Genomic DNA, 19,887 nt, shown 5'->3' with positions numbered 1-19,887 from the left:
CTAACCCTAACCCTAACCCTAACCCTAACCCTAACCCTAACCCTAACCCTAACCCTAACCCTACGTTTCCTTCTTACTTCTATACTCTACTCTAAACATCCACTGCCGCCGCCTTTCCCTAATCCTACACGGGCACCTACCTACCTCCCTCTTTTAAAAATAAACTCTTTTAAACTTTTACTCTATACTTAACACTTGCTTTCTTGTCCTACTTTAAACATTTGCTGCCGCCGCCTTCCTTTAACCCCACACGGGCACCTACCTACCCCCTCTTTAAAAATAACCCCTTTTAAACTCTTACTTTATACTTAACACCTGCTTTCTTGTCCTACTTTAAATATTCGCTGCTGCCGCCTTTTCTTAACCCCACACGGGCACCTACCCACCCCCTCTTTTTAAAAAACACCCCTTTTAAACTCTAACTCTATGTTTCCCTCTTACTTCTATACTCTACTCTAAACATCCGCTGCCGCCGCCTTTCCCTAATCCCACACGGGCACCCACCTACCCCCCCCTTTTAAAAATAAACTCTTTTAAACTCTTACTCTATACTTAACACTTGCTTTCTTATCCTACTTTAAATATTTGCTGCCGCCGCCTTCCCTTAACCCTATACAGGCACCCACCTACCCCCCCTTTAAAACTCTAATAACCCTAAACTTCCTATCTCCTAACCTGCTCTATAAATCTAACAAATCCCTAACACATTTAATTTAACTCTAATCCACCCTATTAAACCTTCCCGCTAAACTATTGTAACACGCTCCCCTAATCCCTGTTGCTACCTTCTTTCCACCCCCCCTTTTATATCTCCTTCTTAACGAAATTTCTAAACTCCTTAGGATACCGCACCTATACTGTATACACCGCTGCTGCCAATACTCCCTTATACTAACACTTCTTTCCCCTTTACTTCTGCTACCCTCCCCGCGTTATATCCTTTTTATAACTTGCGCAAACCCTCTATAGTAATCCGCACTCCTAACACCCTAAAAACGGTGCCCACAACGTTTTCGCCCCCTTCCCTTGCGCCTCCTTTATTAGGTTTATCTTTTCTCGAAATATCTTAATTGCTACCCGAATATTCTCCGCTTCCGGCTTATCGCAATGCTAAATATTGTGCCCCTTACTCCTTTCCTTCTATGCCCAATATTGCTGGCAACCTACCTTCCACTGCTCTATTAATTTAACTAATCTGTCCACCTCCAACGCTTTTATTAACTGTAAACTTGCCTCTCTAATTGCTTATGCCTTTTGAACCGACAACTGCTGCTTAAATTCCACTCTCTCTGCAACCGCCTCCTTTTCCATCCGGGGCGTTGCTAGTGGTACCCCTAACACGCTGTCTGCTGTAGTAACGCCCTATGCATTATTATCGGGCTTATCGGCGTCCTTAATTACAACTGTCGTGCTGGCGCGTATATCCCAATTAATCGAAATAATCTTATCTGTGTCCCTATTGGCGACTACTATATTAGTTATTGCTTCGGCTTCTATAACTACCTCCTCTTTATTAACTGCTACCCCTAAACGCGCTTAATATCGCTGATATCTCTATTCCCCCTCTTCGTATTCTACTCGCTCTTGGTTCCTATCTATTGCACCGTTAATTATCTTTCTTATACAACCCCTACCCACAATAAATCCCTATATTTCCTCCTTAACATCCTCCCTAAAATCCTGCTTATAAACAACGCCCCTTTTATCTGTTCAGAATCCGTGCATAATTATTGCTTTACTCTTCCGCCCATTACGCCCTGCCCTTCCGCTCTCCTGCGCGTAATACCGCATTTTTCGAATTGTTCCAACGTGCACTACCGCTCGAATTGTTGGCATATTAATACCTAACCCTAATGCGTTTGTGGCCGTGAACACCTGCTATCGCCCTTTGGTTAACTGCTTCACCAACTCGCTCTTCTCCTTACTGCTTCCTATATTTCGGTGGAAATAAACGCACTCTAAAACTTCTGCCAATTAAATTGTCTTCTTTATTATGTCGCAATACATAATTACCTGCCCCCCCGCGTGCTTCTGCTTTAAACTCTCTACCAACTTAACAACTGCGTTCTCTTCCTATTGCATATTATATTGTTAAATGCGGTACATAATATTTTTCCGCGTTGTTGGCCCCCGAAACCACTGGCATTCTTCCCTAGCTGGCAACCCTATTAATCGAATAAATTCCTCCTCTTCTTAGGGCTGGATTGTTGCCGTTAAATATACTAACTGCGTTTCTATTATAACTAAATTCCTTAACGCCAACATCCTGCTCCTCCACCCGCCTACTAAATCCAAAATTACGTGGCATTTATTAATTATAATCCGGTCCAACCGTCCTATTGACCGCTGTTGGTTGATAAAATTGCCAAATACCTTTCCAACCGCCGACTCCGGCGTGACCAACACGACCTGCGCCTATTCTTGCGGACTTTAACTGTTCTATTCAACGCAACTAATGCCGGCTTTGTTGCAACGGCTTTTTATGTCCTCCTGCAACGACACTAATAGCATAACTACTACTGTCACGCCTGTTGAACATAATGCTGGCAACATAAATAATACGCTCTTGCCTCCACCTGTGCCTATAATAGCAACTACCGGGCTCTTATAGTGTATAATGGCCTTTAATGCTGGTCTCTGCACGCCCTGAAATTCGGCCTTTTCGCCTACTAACGCTTTTAACTGCTGCTCTATATCCACCAATCTTATTATCTTCCACCGTTGATATTCCTCCTTAATAGCCTCCTTTCTGTTGGCTGCCGTGCGGGTTCCTTTCTTCGGCTTAGTCTGCATCGCGTATGGGAACTGCAAAAACCGATGCTACTCTGTGCTAACCCTCCGCAACTGTGCCCTCCTTGCCTCGGTGCTGAATATCGACTCTGTAATCGACCGACCGTATATTCCCCCTCTAATCCTGGATCTATGGCCGGTCTAGATGTCGAATACTTTGTCTTTATTATCTAAATCGTCCTTGTCGCCCTGCACCACCGCCTTTACAACCGCCTTGGAATTAATATATCGACGGTATATAGCCTTGGTGCCGTGTCTCCATGCCATAATATTTAACTTAACCCCCATCTATTGCAATAACGCTCCTTGCAATGCCATCTTTAAACGGTTGGAATTCCATTTCTTAGGTAATAGGACTGTGTTCTTTCCCCCTTTATCCTCGGCGATGTTTTCGGTTTCTTCTATTGCTTTGCATTCTTCTTCTCCTTGCTCTTTATCCTTCTTTTTATCCTCCTCTTCTTTGTCCTTTTTATCTTCTGCGCTTGCTGTATTATTAATTTAAACCCGCCTCCGCTTCCTCTGTAGTATTGTCCAACCCTTTTCGGGCTCGGGCTCCTATATAAATAGACTAATCTCTGCTAGTTAACCGCCCTATGTATTTTCTAACCTCTGCTAAAATAGCAACACTAACTACAAATAATACACCACCAATTTGCCCACCGCGCGTGGTAAATATCGGTGGATAACCTTGGCCTTTCCACTAACTCCTATGCCTTTGTGGTATGCCGTTATATATACTACTAACCCGTCCTTAATAAAAATCCCCCTACTGTCGCTATTCGGGCTGTTTTAATGCTGCACCGTTATCAACTCTATTCCACGCGCTGGCAACCCACCTGTTATGTGCACCAACGCTGCTAAATACTGCCGGAATACTCGCATCGCTCGTGTATACTTCTTGATCTCCTTCCCCTTCTATGCTAACCCTTGCTTGCCTTTTGCTGCTATGGCGGCTGCTGGGTTGCTGGCTCTAATATTAATAAACCTCTCCCTAATCTTCTGCTCCTGGCTGACCCGATTACTTAACCACCTCTTTCTATGCACGCCCCCGAATCCCAACTCTTAATTTCGCGGGTCCTTAATAAAACTCCATCCTAACTGTTACTCGGCTGGGTTATCTACTAAATGCGCCCAATTAATAGCTGGCAATGCAACAGCTTCTTGTCTACTTAACAGCCCCCGCACAACTTAATCGACCTCTTCTAATAATAATAAATCCCGGTGCAACTCGACCCGGGCTGTCTCCACTAACCCGTGGACTATTAAACGCAACTAGGGCATGCTGAATCGAATATTACTATACAACAACGTATTGTCCATCCACTTAATTACGCCCTCGGTATTGGTGGTGTACCGGATCTTTATCCTATACGCCTTTAACCGCTGCAACTAATCTACAGGGTGCGGTATTCCGCTATATTAAACTAACGTTATAAACCGGTCTGCTATCTCTTGCACAAATTTAAAATGCGCCGGCACTATTTCCTCGGCGTCTTTCTGGCTAAAATGCTCCTTCTGTTGTATATCCGCCGCGCGCTCTTTACGCATCTTTATGGCCTGATATAAAACTAATATACGGGATATATTAATAATAGCTGCAATCTTGGGCGTGTATATCAACGCGCTTTCCCAACCGCATCGCTGGCTAATGCCTAAAACGGCCATGCCGCTAATTAATGCGCTGGTGTACTTGTTATCCGTGAACGGGTGGTCCAACAACGCTAATATAAATGCTAAAACGGCCTCCTCTAACCTTTCTTGCTCCTTCTTGTTAATTATATAACTGTTGTTGCTATTACTGCTGTTGTTGCTAATATTACTATTATCGCTATTCTCCTCTTCATCCTGCCCTACTATTATCTTAATCTTTGCCAACGCTAACTTCTGTTTACCTGTTAACCTAAATACTGGCCTCTAGTTCTAGATATCGCCCTCGCTCTCCAACTCTTCTATCTCCTTGCTGCAAATCGGCTCTATTCTGCGGGTTCTCTAAACGTAATAGACAATAGCTAACTAACACGCGCTGTATTTAACTATTGTCTTGCCTGTCTGGCGTGCGCTAAATAGCTTCTCGTTTGTTTTATTGCCGGTTTCACGTCGATTAATATAATTTATGGCTGCTAATCCAACTATACTGGCTTTGGATGCTTGCTGCGCCTTCTAAATTACTATCTTAACTGCAAAACACAAATTGGCCAACGCTTCTTCTCTCTTCTCGGGCTTGCGCATTAACAACTCCAACCACTCGCTATCTAATCTCTTTAAATGCTTTGCCCATCCGGCGCGGTTTAACCATGCATTAACCTTGAATCGGTTGTTGTCGGCCTGGATCTAACTGCTTGCTTCCTTGTTAGCTCTCTTAATATTAATTGTTGCCTGTGTAAATGCGGCCTCTAATGCCTCCTGGATAGGATCCTTCTATTCTTCTCTCTCGGCGGCTGGGTTGTGCGCGTTTACCTGGAACAATCAGGCCAACAACACCTTGCTGCTGAATTTCTGGCAATGCACGCTAACTTCCCACATCTTCGCCCGCTGTATAATACTCTGCTGCCTTTAGTAATAACGTCCTCGCTTTTGCGGATTCTCCCACCTATGCTCCTTCTTATAATAGGTCTGCATATTCTGCAAACCGCGCACTATAGCTCCACACGGCTGGTCGTTTTTATAGGTTCCTAAACATTTTAATCCGTTATACTAAATAGGTAAATGCGGCACGGGTTTAGCGGTGGGTGCTAGGAAAACAACCTGCCTGTCGTTCTGGGCCCAATCTTCTATGTCTGCTACGGCCTCTTATATGGATTTTCGTGTTGCTGATGTTAATTCCTGGTGGTGCTTGGTTAAATGCATTTATAACTGCGTTTTAGTGATGCCGTGGCTACAAACTCGGCAAACTACAATGCGGTACTGCGGGATATGCTTGAAAATTCGGGTGAATTGTTCTATGGCGTTTAATACAATTGCTACAATAATTGCTGTAACGGATTCACGGTTTAATATAATAATGGGATGATGGAATATTAGATAATAGATAATTAATAAACGTGTTAATCGCCGTGTTAATAGCGGCCGGACGTGCTTTTAACTACTCTTACCGCTACTTAGACCCTTCCCAACGCCTCCTGCTCTTGGCCACCTAGATTATTACACCCGTCACTTAACTATGTATCTGGGGGATCTATCTACGACCTTGCATGCCTGGGTGCAACTGGTGGCATAGTGGGTCCTGATTTCCGGGTACCTAGGGCTTGTAAATAGCTTGCAACGACTACATCTATTACGAACTTTGGGTACTTAACTACCCTCCTACGTTCGCGCCTTAACTGCGATCGCTGCGCACAGCCACGAACATTATCACAACCCTAACTACCCCAACGCGACGACGACAACATAATCCAACGGTCGCATCGTTAATCCGAATAGTGTATTTAATGCGCAATAGTCGATAACTTGCCTGCAGCGTTGGAACCAGCAAATTCGGTTGGGGTTTGCCACGGTATAATTTAATTTTCGTTTCTAAATTATATCGTTGCAGCGCACGGTTCAGTTTTAAATCATAATATGGCATATGCCACGATATGTTTTACCCATAGGTTAATAGAATTATTTTTACCTAATTTATCTTTTTATAACCTCTAAATAATATAATACACCTTTTAAACTAATCCTATCCTATTTAATTTTTATATTATATTTATTATATATTATTTTTTTCCTTAAAAATATACATCTCTCTACTATTCTACCTACTCTACTATTAACCTGGTAATCTAACAAAACTCTCCTGCTAAATTATTACTTTCCACTACCTCTAACTGCCGTTTCCCTTCTAAATAACCAACTAACTCCTCGTCTAAATCTATATCCACTTCTATCTTCCCTATCCGGCGCCTCCAACGCTTCTAAACCTCCGTTTTATACCTAAATATTAACCTAATAAACCCGGCTATTACTACACCTGTATACTAGCAACACCCGCCTTAAACCTTCCGATACCTACTCTATCTATTACTCTCCTATTAATTGTAAATCTCTTATAGCACCCTATACTAAAAACAACCCGAAAATGCCTTGAACTTAATCCTCCCCTCCAACATCTTTACTATCTCCTTTACCTGTTAACTTTCTTGCCTCTAATACTGCCGCAAATTATAATTGCTCCGCCCTAAACCCGCTGCTTTATATACTCTGCATCGCCCTGCCCACCGCTATAACTGCTGCCGCAACTATTCCACCTCTATAAACTCTTGTTGTCTACCCCAAATTAAATCCTGCTGCGGGCCCCGTTTCTCCTGCTCCTGTTGCTGGAACTTGCGCTATATCTCCTCTTATATAACCTTATTATTCTCCTTCTGCACCGCTTGCCCGCCCACCTTTTCTTTAACCTTTTCCTTAGCCTCTTCTATTTCCTCTTCTACCTTTTCCACCTTCTCTTCTACTCCGCCGCAAATATTATATAACTCTTCGCCTTCCTTACACCTATTTCTATCCCCTTGCCCGTCTAAATACCCGTCTAATATAATCCTCCTATATTTTTCTATCTTACCCTCCCCTTCTATATATAACCCTACTAACCGCCGCTCTTCTTCTATCTACCTATCTTCTTTACTTCTCCTCTTACCCCCTTCTTTAACTATAATTGCCTCGCTCTGCAATCCGTTTCGCCCCGCCCTGCTACTCTCCTGTGCGTAATCTAACAACGTTTGCGGCCGATCTATATATATAATACACTAAATATCCGGTATATCCACCTTTATACCCAACGCGCTTATTACTATAATTACCTGTTGCTTGCCGTCTATAAACTCGCTTAATATACTTGCTTTACCTACTGCGTTATAGTAATACGCGCTGCAATCCAACGCCTGCGCTATTTTCTTTACTTTTCCAACTATACTACTATATACTACTACCTTCCCGGTTTAAATCCTCTAAATTTTCCTTTAAATTATCCCTAAAACCGCTTCCTCTATCTCCTATTTTCCTTCTCTATCTACTTAAACTATATAATACGCTATATTTACTCGTGCTGTCCTCGCCCTAAATATCTTTACCTGCTCCCTCTGGAAATATATTCTTTAATACAATTCCCCTTCTTCTATCGGCGGCAACGTTGCGGTTAATAATACTATCTGCGTCTCGGCCGCCACTAGCTTACCTAACTGCTGCATCTGCTTCTAGAACGTATATCAACAGTTTAAAACAATATAACACTCGTTAATAACAATCCGATCCAGCTGCCGCGTTGCCCTTAATCGATTTAAAAACGTTATAAATCCCTTACTAACGGCGGATTCCGGCGTTACTAATACAACGGCTGCCGCATCTAGGGGGTGCCGTTCTTCCTATTCCTTACACGAAATACCCAGCTTCTTGCATCGCCGCTTTATATCCCCTTGCAATGCAATCAACAGCACCACAACTACTATTATTCCACCCTGCTCTGCCCACGCTGGCAATATAAATAATAAGCTTTTTCCTGCACTAGTTGGTATTACTGCTACCACCGGGCTCTCGCCTGCTATAATTATCGCGATTACGTCCTCCTGTACGCCTCGGAACACCGCCTTTATACCTATTATCCGCTTTAACTATACCGCTATATCTATCTTCCTTAACCGCGCCTATTAATCTTTTTAACCTTTATCTGCTTCGCTTTTAAATAGAGCCTGCTTCCGCTTCTTTAATATAAACTTATTATTAACAGCCAACTAATATCCTAAAAACTAATGCTAATCCATGCTTAATGCCCGGAACTGCTGCCTTTTATCGGCCACCGCTCCTGCCTGCTCTATAATTGCTCGCGTATATACTAACCCGGCAACGTGCGATATATGCCCGGCCTGCTCGTCTGCAATTGCTGCTGCTATATTCTCCTTATTCTACTTCTTATTATTATTGTCGTCCTCTGCCCTAAACGCCGTTAAACTGCGCATAAACCTTCTGCTAATACTAATAGCAATTTCACAGTATAACTAGATAGTTAGCTCCTGCCCTAACCCGACCCTGCTCTCGCGCTTTAACGCCTGTCGCAACTATTCCGACGTCTACTTATACCTGCTTAGGTCGGCCGGCTATAAATGCGACAATATTGCCTTTTTCTCCTATACTATCGCCTCTAATCGCTGCTGGAACAGCAACACTAACTATAAATACTATACTAATAACTCCTCTACCTTACACGGTATATATCGATGGATAATCTTAATATCGCCACTAACTATATAACCCTTATAGTATCGCGTTATAAATACTACTATACCGTCCTCGATAAATATATTATAATGCCCGCCCTTTACTGTATTGCTGTGCCGAACGCTTAAAACCTTAGGTTCTTGTGCTGGCTGCCTTCCTAATATATATATTAATATAATCAACTTCTCTCGGAATTTAATTACGCGTGATATATACTGCTTAACTCCTTATTAATTAATACCCGAGCGGTATTCTGCCTTTAAAAACCTTCCTCGGGTTACAGGATCGCGTCCGATATAATCGAATAACCACGTCTCTCTATTAACGGGCAACTGCGTTTAATAGTTCTTTAAAAAATTCCATTCCGGTCGCTCGTCTGTTGGATTATCCTGCAATTCACTCTATAGGATTACAGGCACTTAATTAGTTATCTTGTTCTATTTGCTAGGTAGCAGGATTTTAGTATATGCACATGCTAAAATCCCGCTATTAAAAAACAACAGCTCTTCTAATAATAACCGTCGGCTCTTTATAACTAACCTATATACTATACTGCGGAACTAGGCTATATTAAAATGCAACCCCTTATATAACAACTTGTTATAGCCTATCTATTTAACGTAGCCTCTTAATATACTGTTGTAATAGATCTTTAACCTATATATCCGTAAATCCAATATCTACTATATTAGCCCGTGGCTCCCTCGGACTATAAACTTATCTATTATCTCTTAAACAAACTGTAAACATCTTTTCTGCCGCTGCCGGGACAGTATGCTGCTGTTATCGCTCTCGTACGTACTATTACTGTTAAACTCGCTATCTTAAAACGGCTCTAATAACTCTAACGCTTGCTAAACCACTATAAAACGGGTGACCTTAATAACGGCTGATAAAATAGGCGGATACAACTTGGGGCCCTTCCAGCCGTCCTCCTTAACACCTAACACCGCTAATACACACACTAACAGGCTGTTATACTCCTTGCGGGTAATAGATTAGTTTAGCAACTTAATATAAAACTGTAAACACGCCTTCTAGATGCCTGTTAACCCTTCTAGCTTACTGCTGGCGTTCTTAGGCCTGCTATCTCCCGTTCCCTGCTCCTTATCGCTATCTATCTTATTAATTTCTATTTTATCCTTCTCCTCTTCTATTTTATCCTCTTCCTTTTCTTCTGTCTTGTTCTCTCCCTCTACCTCTTACTCGGCCTGCTTAATTAACGCCTTCTACGCCTTTTACTGCCGCCGCGTAAACCGGTACTTAGGGCTCTCCTACTTATGCTTATGCTGTATACAGGCAAAAAACATTAACATCTATTTCTACAGCCGGGTGTGTTCGCTAATTAACTTCTCGTCTATATACGGCTGCAACGGCTAGTACCGCGTCTAGTGCTTCTCTATTCGAATTGCCTCTAACCGTATAAATACGCCGACTTAATTAATAACCAACGCCTGGCTAAACCGCGCTAACCCGTTTATAGCCTCCTAAATTGCGGCTTTAACAGGTTCCTCCTCCTGCTTTAGGTCTGTGTTTAGCTCCTTAATATATGCCAATAAATCCGGCCTTTCTATACCTACTAAATACGGCAACTACTGCGTCCGCTCCAACCACGGGTTTACCTTATCTTTCTCGCCGGCCTAGATAGTTGTTTGGACTCGCTTCTCTATATTTGCCTACGCCTCTGCCATCTTCTTCCCTAACTGCGCCTATGCAATCTTGCTGTTAACGGGAACGGGTTCTAGCCTGGCTTCCTAGCCTTGCCTAGGTTGTTGCACTTTAAAATACTGTAATCCGTGGCCTTATATAAAAAACCGCTGGCAATAGATATATTTAAATGCCTTTTTAATATGTGCCTGCACCCTCTTTTCTCCTAATTAACTTAGCCGTCCTGGCTTCCTTCCTACTAACCACCTATAGATTTTTTGCTAATACTTCCTTATTGCCCTAATACTCCGCGATATATAACAGCAACGGCCTAGTTCTAGTTAATATAATAATCTATCTAAATATAACGGCAACTAGCTAACTGGCGCTATAATACTATCCGGCATTTCAAACTTACTCGGATACTAGATAACTCCGGGCTATTTGCGCACACCTTCTCTAATTAAATCGGCCTTTTTGCGCGGTACCTTATAGATCTTTTATAAATGGCCTTTAATCTAGTCTAGCTATACGCTATACCTGCACTTCTTGTAAATAGCTAATTGGAATTCGGCTAAATGCTTAAAATACCTGCTCTTAGTACTGGATTTGGCTATTTTAAATACTTAGTCTGCCTCTAGAATTAACTCTTACTTAATATTTAATAGGCGGCGACGAGTGCTACTTATAGGTTGCTGGGTGCAATTTCCACCCCCTTTTCGCCTCGCTGCCATAGTTGCTGCGGTTGCTAATCACCCTAACCACCCGCCAAACTATTATAACTATAGCCCAACTTACAATACAACTATACCTGCGCGGGATCTATGTATAACTGCACGGGATCTGCGCTAATATATATATCCGGGCTTAAAATTCTCGTCCCCAACTAAAAATTGGGCCCGTAGCTACCTTATTTGCTGCTATACCTTCCTTGCCTGCACCTAATACGCTATTATTGGATATTAACCACGCCTGCCTTCTATAGGTATTGGTTTGGTGCTGTTGCTAATGTTCGTATAGTGTATATGGCCACGGCTGGTGGTGTTCTGCTGCGCGCTTAGTCGCAGTCGCAGCGGTTCTGCGAACACTATAACTTCCACCTAACCCTAACCAACCATACGGGTTAACCTAATGCAAATCGGCTAGGGGGTGCAACTAAATACGCTGAATAACATACTAAAATTTGGTGCAATTCCGGCTGCGGGACATAAATGGAACCTGCCTCTGAAAAATAAATAGAATAAGCCCTGTGCCTAAATCTACGCCCTGGTCTGGTATTTTCTATTCTTAACAAATAAATAGAACGAGGGCTGGTTCTATTTACCGCCGTGGGATAGAATTACGGGCACTTAATTAGTTATCTTATTCTATTTACTAGGTAGCAGGATTTTAGTATATATATATGCTAAAATCCCGCTATTAAAAAACAACAGCTTTTTTAATAATAACTATCGGCTCTCTATAACTAACCTGTATACTATACTATAGAACTAGGCTATATTAAAATATAACCCCTTATATAATAACTTATTATAGCCTATCTATTTAATATAGCCTCTTAATATACTATTATAATAGATTTTTAACCTATATATCCGTAAATCTAATATCTACTATATTAGCCTGTGGCTTCCTTAGACTATAAACTTATCTATTATCTCTTAAATAAACTGTAAACATCCTTTCTACTACTACTAGAATAGTATACTACTATTATCGCTTTTATACGTACTATTACTATTAAACTCGCTATTTTAAAATAGCTCTAATAACTCTAACGCTTACTAAACTACTATAAAATAGGTAACCTTAATAACGGCTAATAAAATAGGCGGATACGACTTAGGGCCCTTCCAGCTGTTTTTCTTAACACCTAATACTGCTAATATATATACTAATAGGCTGTTATACTCCTTATAGGTAATAGATTAGTTTAGCAACTTAATATAAAACTGTAAACACGCCTTCTAGATGCCTATTAACTCTTCTAGCTTACTGCTAGCGTTTTTAGGCCTACTATCTCCTGTTCCCTGCTCCTTATTACTATCTATCTTATTAATTTCTATTTTATTCTCCTTTTCTTCTATTTTATCCTTTTCCTTTTCTTCTATCTCGTCCTCTTCCTCTACCTCTTGCTCGGCCTGCTTAATTAACGCCTTCTACGCTTTTTACTACTACCGCGTAAACCGGTACTTAGGGCTCTTTTATTTATACTTACGCTGTATATAGGCAAAAAACATTAATATCTGCTTCTATAGCTAAGTATATTCGCTAATTAACTTCTTATCTATATACGGCTGCAATAGCTAGTACTGCGTTTAGTGCTTTTCTATTTAAATCGCCTCTAACTATATAAATATACCAATTTAATTAATAACTAACGCCTAGCTAAACCGCGCTAACCCGTTTATAGCCTTCTAAATTACGGCTTTAATAGGTTCCTTCTCCTACTTTAGGTTTATATTTAGCTCCTTAATATATACTAATAAATCCGGCCTCTCTATACCTACTAAATATAGCAACTACTATATCCGCTCTAACTATAGGTTTACCTTATCTCTTTCGCCGGCTTAGATAGTTATTTAGGCTTGCTTCTCTATATTTACCTACGCCTCTGCTATTTTCTTTCCTAACTGCATTTATATAATCTTGCTGTTAATAGGAACAGGTTCTAGCCTAGCTTCCTAGCCTTGCCTAGGTTATCGCACTTTAAAATACTATAATCCGTGGCCTTATATAAAAAACTACTAGTAATAGACGTGTTTAAATACCTTTTTAATACGTGCCTGTACCCTCTTTTTTCCTAATTAACTTAGCCGTCCTTGCTTTCTTCCTGCTAACCACCTATAGATCTTTTACTAATACTTTTTTATTGCCCTAATACTCCGCAATATATAATAGTAACGGCCTGGTTCTAGTTAATATAATAATCTATCCGAATATAACGGCAACTGGCTAACTGGCGCTATAATACTATCCGGCATTTTAAACTTACTCGGATACTAGATAACTCCGGGCTATTTACGCACACCTTCTCTAATTAAATCGGCCTCTTTGCGCGGTACCTTATAGATCTTTTATAAATAGCCTTTAATCTAGTCTAGCTATATACTATACCTATACTCCTTATAAATAGCTAATTAGAATTCGGCTAAATACTTAAAATACCTGCTCTTAGTACTAGATTTAGCTATTTTAAACACTTAGTCTGCCTCTAGAATTAACTTTTACTTAATATTTAATAGGCGGCGACGAGTGCTACTTATAGGTTGCTGGGTGCAATTTCCACCCCTTTTTCGCCTTGCTGCTATAGTTGCTACAGTTGCTAATTACTTTAACCACCTACTAAACTATTATAACTATAGCCTAACTTATAATATAACTATGCTTGCCCGGGATCTATATATAACTGCATAGGATCTGCGCTAATATATACGTCCGGGCTTAAAGTTCTCGTCCCTAACTAAAAATTAGGCCTGTAGCTACCTTATTTACTGCTATACCTTTTTTACCTGCACCTAATACGCTATTATTAAATATTAACCACGCCTGCCTTCTATAGGTATTAGTTTAGTGCTGCTGCTAATATTCGTGTAGTATATATAGCTACGGCTAGTAGTGTTCTGCTGCGCGCTCAGTCGCAGTTGCGGCGGTTCTGCAAATACTATAACTTCCACCTAACCCTAACTAACTACACGGGTTAACCTAATATAAATTAGCTAGGGGGTGCAACTAAATACGCTGAATAATATACTAAAATTTGGTGTAATTCCGGCTGCGGGATATAAATAGAACCTGCCTCTAAAAATAAATAGAATAAGCCCTGTGCCTAAATCTACGCCCTAGTCTAGTATTTTCTATTCTTAATAAATAAATAGAATAAGGGCTAGTTCTATTTACCGCTGTAGGATAGCCTTTAATACTAGTTTCTATACGCCCTAAAATTTAGCCTTTTTACCTACTAATACTTTTAACTACTGCTTTATATTTACTAATTTTATTATCTTCTACTGTTAATATTTCTCCTTAATAGCCTCTTTTCTATTAGCTACTGCGCGGGTTTCTTTTTTTAGCTTAGTCTATATTACGCATAGGAACTGCAAAAACTAATACTACTTTATACTAACCCTCTATAACTATACCTTTTTTGCCTTAGTGCTAAATATTAACTCTATAATTAACCGACTATATATTCCCCCTCTAATTCTAGATCTATAGCCGGTCTAGATATTAAATACTTTATCTTTATTATCTAAATTATCCTTATTACCCTGTACCACCGCCTTTATAACCGCCTTAAAATTAATATATTAACGGTATATAGCCTTAGTACTGTATCTCTATACTATAATATTTAACTTAACTTCTATTTATTGCAATAATACTCCTTATAATACTATCTTTAAACGGTTGGAATTCTATTTCTTAGGTAATAGAACTATATTCTTTCCCCTTTTATTTTTAGTAATATTTTCGGTTTCTTCTATTGCTTTATATTTTTCTTCTTTTTACTCTTTATCCTTCTTTTTATTCTTCTTTTTTTTATCCTTTTCTTTATCCTTTTTATCTTCTGCGCTTACTATATTATTAATTTAAACCCGCCTCCGCTTCCTCTATAGTATTATCTAACCCTTTTCGGGCTTAGGCTCCTATATAAATAGACTAATTTCTGCTAGTTAACCGCCCTATATATTTTTTAACCTCTGCTAAAATAGTAATACTAACTATAAATAATATACTACTAATTTGCCTACTGTGTGTAGTAAATATTAGTAGATAACTTTAGCTTTTCTACTAACTTCTATACCTTTATAGTATACTGTTATATATACTACTAACCTATTTTTAATAAAAATCCCCCTACTATTACTATTTAGGCTGTTTTAATACTATATTATTATTAACTCTATTCTACACACTGGCAACCTACCTATTATATATACTAATACTGCTAAATACTGCCGGAATACTTATATTATTTATATATACTTTTTAATTTTCTTCCCCTTCTATACTAACCCTTGCTTACCTTTTACTACTATAGCGGCTGCTAGGTTACTAGCTCTAATATTAATAAACCTTTTCCTAATTTTCTGCTCCTAGCTAACCTAATTACTTAACCACTTCTTTCTATACACGCCCCTAAATCCTAACTCTTAATTTTACGGGTTTTTAATAAAACTCTATTCTAACTATTACTTAGCTAGGTTATCTACTAAATACGCCTAATTAATAGCTGGTAATATAATAGGTTCCTGTCTACTTAACAGCTTCTGTACAATTTAATTAACCTCTTCTAATAATAATAAATCCCGGTGCAATTTAACCTAGGCTGTTTCTACTAATCTATAGACTATTAAACGCAACTAGGGTATACTAAATCGAATATTACTATATAATAATATATTATCTATCTACTTAATTACGCCCTTAGTATTAGTAGTATACTAGATCTTTATTCTATACGCCTTTAACTACTATAACTAATTTATAGGGTGCAGTATTCCGCTATATTAAACTAATATTATAAACTAGTCTGCTATTTCTTATATAAATTTAAAATGCGCCGGCGCTATTTCCTCGGCGTTTTTCTAGCTAAAATACTCCTTCTATTATATATCCGCCGCGCGCTTTTTACGCATTTTTATAGCCTAATATAAAACTAATATATAGGATATATTAATAATAGCTGTAATTTTAGGCGTGTATATTAACGCGCTTTCCTAACTATATTACTAGCTAATACCTAAAACGGCTATACCGCTAATTAATGCACTGGTGTACTTGTTATCTATAAATAGGTGGTCTAATAACGCTAATATAAATGCTAAAACGGCCTTCTTTAACCTTTCTTACTTCTTTTTATTAATTATATAACTGTTATTACTATTACTACTATTATTGCTAATATTACTATTATTACTATTCTTCTCTTTATTCTGCCCTACTATTATCTCGATTTTTGCCAACGCTAACCCCTATTTACCTATTAACCTAAATACTAGCCTCTAGTTCTAGATATTACCCTTACTCTCCGACTTTTCTATTTTTTAACTATAAATCGGCTCTATTCTGCGGGTTTTCTAAATATAACGGATAATAGCTAACTAATACGCGCTGTATTTAACTATTGTTTTACCCGTCTAGCGTGCGCTAAACGGCTTTTCGTTTGTTTTATTACCGGTTTTACGTTAATTAATATAATTTATAGCTGCTAATCTAACTATACTAGCTTTAAATACTTACTGCGCCTTCTAAATTACTATTTTAACTGCAAAATATAAATTGGCCAATGCTTCTTCTCTCTTTTTAGGCTTGCGCATTAATAACTCCAACTACTCGCTATCTAATCTTTTTAAATACTTTGCCTATTTAGCGCGGTTTAACTATATATTAACCTTAAATTAGTTGTTATCGGCCTAGATCTAACTGCTTGCTTTTTTATTAGCTTTCTTAATATTAATTATTGCCTGTATAAATGCGGCCTCTAATACCTTCTAAATAGAATCCTTCTATTTTTCTTTTTTAGCGGCTGGGTTATATATATTTACCTGGAATAATCGGGCTAACAACGCCTTACTACTAAATTTCTAGCAATACACGCTAACTTCCTATATTTTTGCCCGCTGTATAATACTCTGCTGCCTTTAGTAATAACGTCCTTACTTTTATAAATTCTCCTACCTATACTCCTTTTTATAATAGGTCTATATATTCTATAAACCGCGTACTATAGCTCTATATAGCTAGTTGTTTTTATAAGTTCCTAAATATTTTAATCTATTATACTAAATAGGTAAATACAGCACAGGTTTAGCGGTAGGTGCTAGGAAAATAACCTACCTATTGTTCTGGGCCTAATCTTCTATATCTGCTATAGCCTTTTATATAGATTTTCGTGTTGCTAATATTAATTCCTAGTAGTGCTTAGTTAAATATATTTATAACTATGTTTTAGTAATACTGTAGCTATAAACTTAGCAAACTATAATATAGTACTGCAGGATATACTCGAAAATTCGGGTGAATTATTCTATAGCGTTTAATATAATTGCTATAATAATTACTATAACGGATTTACGGTTTAATATAATAATAGGATAATAGAATATTAGATAATAGATAATTAATAAACGTGTTAATCGCCGTGTTAATAGCGGCCGGACGTGCTTTTAACTACTTTCACCGCTACTTAGACCCTTTTTAATACCTTCTGCTCTTAGCTACCTAGATTATTACACCTATTACTTAACTATATATTTAGGGGATTTATCTATAACCTTATATACCTGGGTATAACTAGTAGTATAGTAGGTCCTAATTTCCGGGTACCTAGGGCTTATAAATAGCTTGTAATAACTATATCTATTACGAACTTTAGGTACTTAACTACCCTTCTACGTTCGCGCCTTAACTGCGATTGCTATACACGGCTATAAATATTATTATAACCCTAACTACCCTAACGCGACGATAATAATATAATCTAACGGTTGTATTATTAATCCGAATAGTGTATTTAATACGCAATAGTTAATAACTTGCCCGTAGCGTTGGAACTAGTAAATTCGGTTAGGGTTTGCTATAGTATAATTTAATTTTCGTTTCTAAATTATATTATTACAGCGTATAGTTTAGTTTTAAATTATAATATAGTATATACCACGATATATTTTACCTATAGGTTAATAGTATTAGTAGTATACTAAATCTTTATTCTATACGCCTTTAACTGCTGTAACTAATTTATAGAATATAGTATTCCGCTATATTAAACTAATATTATAAACCGGTCTGCTATTTTTTATATAAATTTAAAATGCGCCGGCGCTATTTCCTCGGCGTTTTTTTAGCTAAAATACTCCTTTTATTATATATCCGCTGCACGCTTTTTACGCATTTTTATAGCCTAATATAAAACTAATATATAGGATTTATTAATAATAGCTGTAATTTTAGGCGTGTATATTAACGCGCTTTCCTAACTATATTACTAGCTAATACCTAAAACGGCTATGCCGCTAATTAATACGCTGGTATACTTATTATCCGTAAATAGGTGGTCTAATAACGCTAATATAAATACTAAAACAGCCTTTTTTAACTTTTTTTACTTCTTCTTATTAATTATATAACTGTTATTGCTATTACTGCTATTATTGCTAATATTACTATTATTACTATTCTTTTTTTTATCCTGCCCTACTATTATCTTAATCTTTACTAATACTAACCCCTATTTATCTATTAACCTAAATACTAGCTTCTAGTTTTAGATATTACTTTTACTCTTCGATTTTTCTATTTTTTTACTATAAATCGGCTCTATTCTGCAGGTTCTCTAAATATAATAGATAATAGCTAACTAATACACGCTGTATTTAACTATTATTTTACCTGTCTAGTATACGCTAAACGGCTTCTTATTTATTTTATTACTAGTTTCACGTCGATTAATATAATTTATAGCTGCTAATCTAACTATACTAGCTTTAGATACTTACTGCGCCTTCTAAATTACTATTTTAACTGCAAAATATAAATTAGCTAATACTTTCTCTCTATTCTCGGGCTTATATATTAATAACTCTAACTACTTACTATTTAATTTCTTTAAATACTTTGCCTATCCGGCGCGGTTTAACTATATATTAACCTTAAATTGGTTGTCGTCGGCCTAGATCTAACTACTTGCTTTCTTATTAGCTTTTTTAATATTAATTATTGCCTATATAAATACGGCCTCTAATACCTTCTAAATAGAATTCTTCTATTTTTCTTTTTTAGCGGCTAGGTTATACGCGTTTACCTAGAATAATTAGGCTAATAACGCCTTACTACTAAATTTCTAGTAATATACGCTAATTTCCTATATTTTCGCCCGCTGTATAATACTCTGCTACCTTTAGTAATAATATTCTTACTTTTACAGATTTTTCTACCTATACTTTTTCTTATAATAGGTCTATATATTTTATAAACCGCGCACTATAGCTCTATATAGCTAGTTGTTTTTATAGGTTCCTAAATATTTTAATTTATTATACTAAATAGGTAAATATAGAACAGGTTTAGTAGTAGGTACTAGGAAAATAACCTGCCTATTATTCTAGGCCTAATTTTCTATATCTACTACGGCCTTTTATATAGATTTTTATATTACTAATATTAATTCCTAGTAGTGCTTAGTTAAATATATTTATAACTGCGTTTTAGTAATACTATAGCTATAAACTTAGCAAACTATAATATAGTACT

At 37.9% G+C, this 19,887-nt stretch overlaps 5 protein-coding genes across 5 annotated transcripts; 1 reads left to right on the top strand and 4 right to left on the bottom strand.

The window, feature by feature from the left end:
• Positions 1-1,710: 1,710 nt before the first annotated feature.
• Positions 1,711-1,878, bottom strand: BDZ99DRAFT_403678 (uncharacterized protein; the record flags this gene model as incomplete). Its single annotated transcript, XM_033716355.1, has 1 exon — positions 1,711-1,878. A coding segment is annotated over one exon (168 nt), but the record flags the coding sequence as incomplete, so codon positions are not given.
• Positions 1,879-2,439: 561 nt separating this feature from the next.
• Positions 2,440-2,793, bottom strand: BDZ99DRAFT_555513 (uncharacterized protein; the record flags this gene model as incomplete). Its single annotated transcript, XM_033727154.1, has 1 exon — positions 2,440-2,793. One exon carries the CDS (start codon positions 2,791-2,793, stop codon positions 2,440-2,442), a length of 354 nt encoding a protein of 117 aa, XP_033568261.1.
• A 1,416-nt stretch (positions 2,794-4,209) lies between these two features.
• BDZ99DRAFT_403718 (uncharacterized protein) lies at positions 4,210-4,515 on the bottom strand (the record flags this gene model as incomplete). The annotated part of the gene is made up of 1 exon (XM_033716357.1): positions 4,210-4,515. A coding segment is annotated over one exon (306 nt), but the record flags the coding sequence as incomplete, so codon positions are not given.
• A 2,498-nt stretch (positions 4,516-7,013) lies between these two features.
• Positions 7,014-8,166, bottom strand: BDZ99DRAFT_492681 (uncharacterized protein; the record flags this gene model as incomplete). The annotated part of the gene is made up of 5 exons (XM_033723182.1): positions 7,014-7,091; positions 7,125-7,357; positions 7,397-7,501; positions 7,547-7,683; positions 8,144-8,166. The coding sequence occupies 5 exons, from the start codon at positions 8,164-8,166 to the stop codon at positions 7,014-7,016; spliced, it is 576 nt and encodes a 191-aa protein (XP_033568259.1).
• A 9-nt stretch (positions 8,167-8,175) lies between these two features.
• On the top strand, positions 8,176-8,418 carry BDZ99DRAFT_403660 (uncharacterized protein; the record flags this gene model as incomplete). The annotated part of the gene is made up of 1 exon (XM_033716354.1): positions 8,176-8,418. A coding segment is annotated over one exon (243 nt), but the record flags the coding sequence as incomplete, so codon positions are not given.
• Positions 8,419-19,887: the final 11,469 nt, after the last annotated feature.

Source organism: Mytilinidion resinicola (assembly GCF_010093595.1).
Source record: "Mytilinidion resinicola strain CBS 304.34 unplaced genomic scaffold BDZ99scaffold_42, whole genome shotgun sequence".
NCBI lineage: Eukaryota > Fungi > Ascomycota > Dothideomycetes > Mytilinidiales > Mytilinidiaceae > Mytilinidion > Mytilinidion resinicola.
Note: the sequence above shows the minus strand (reverse complement) of the source record. Positions and strands in the feature narration are given on the sequence as shown.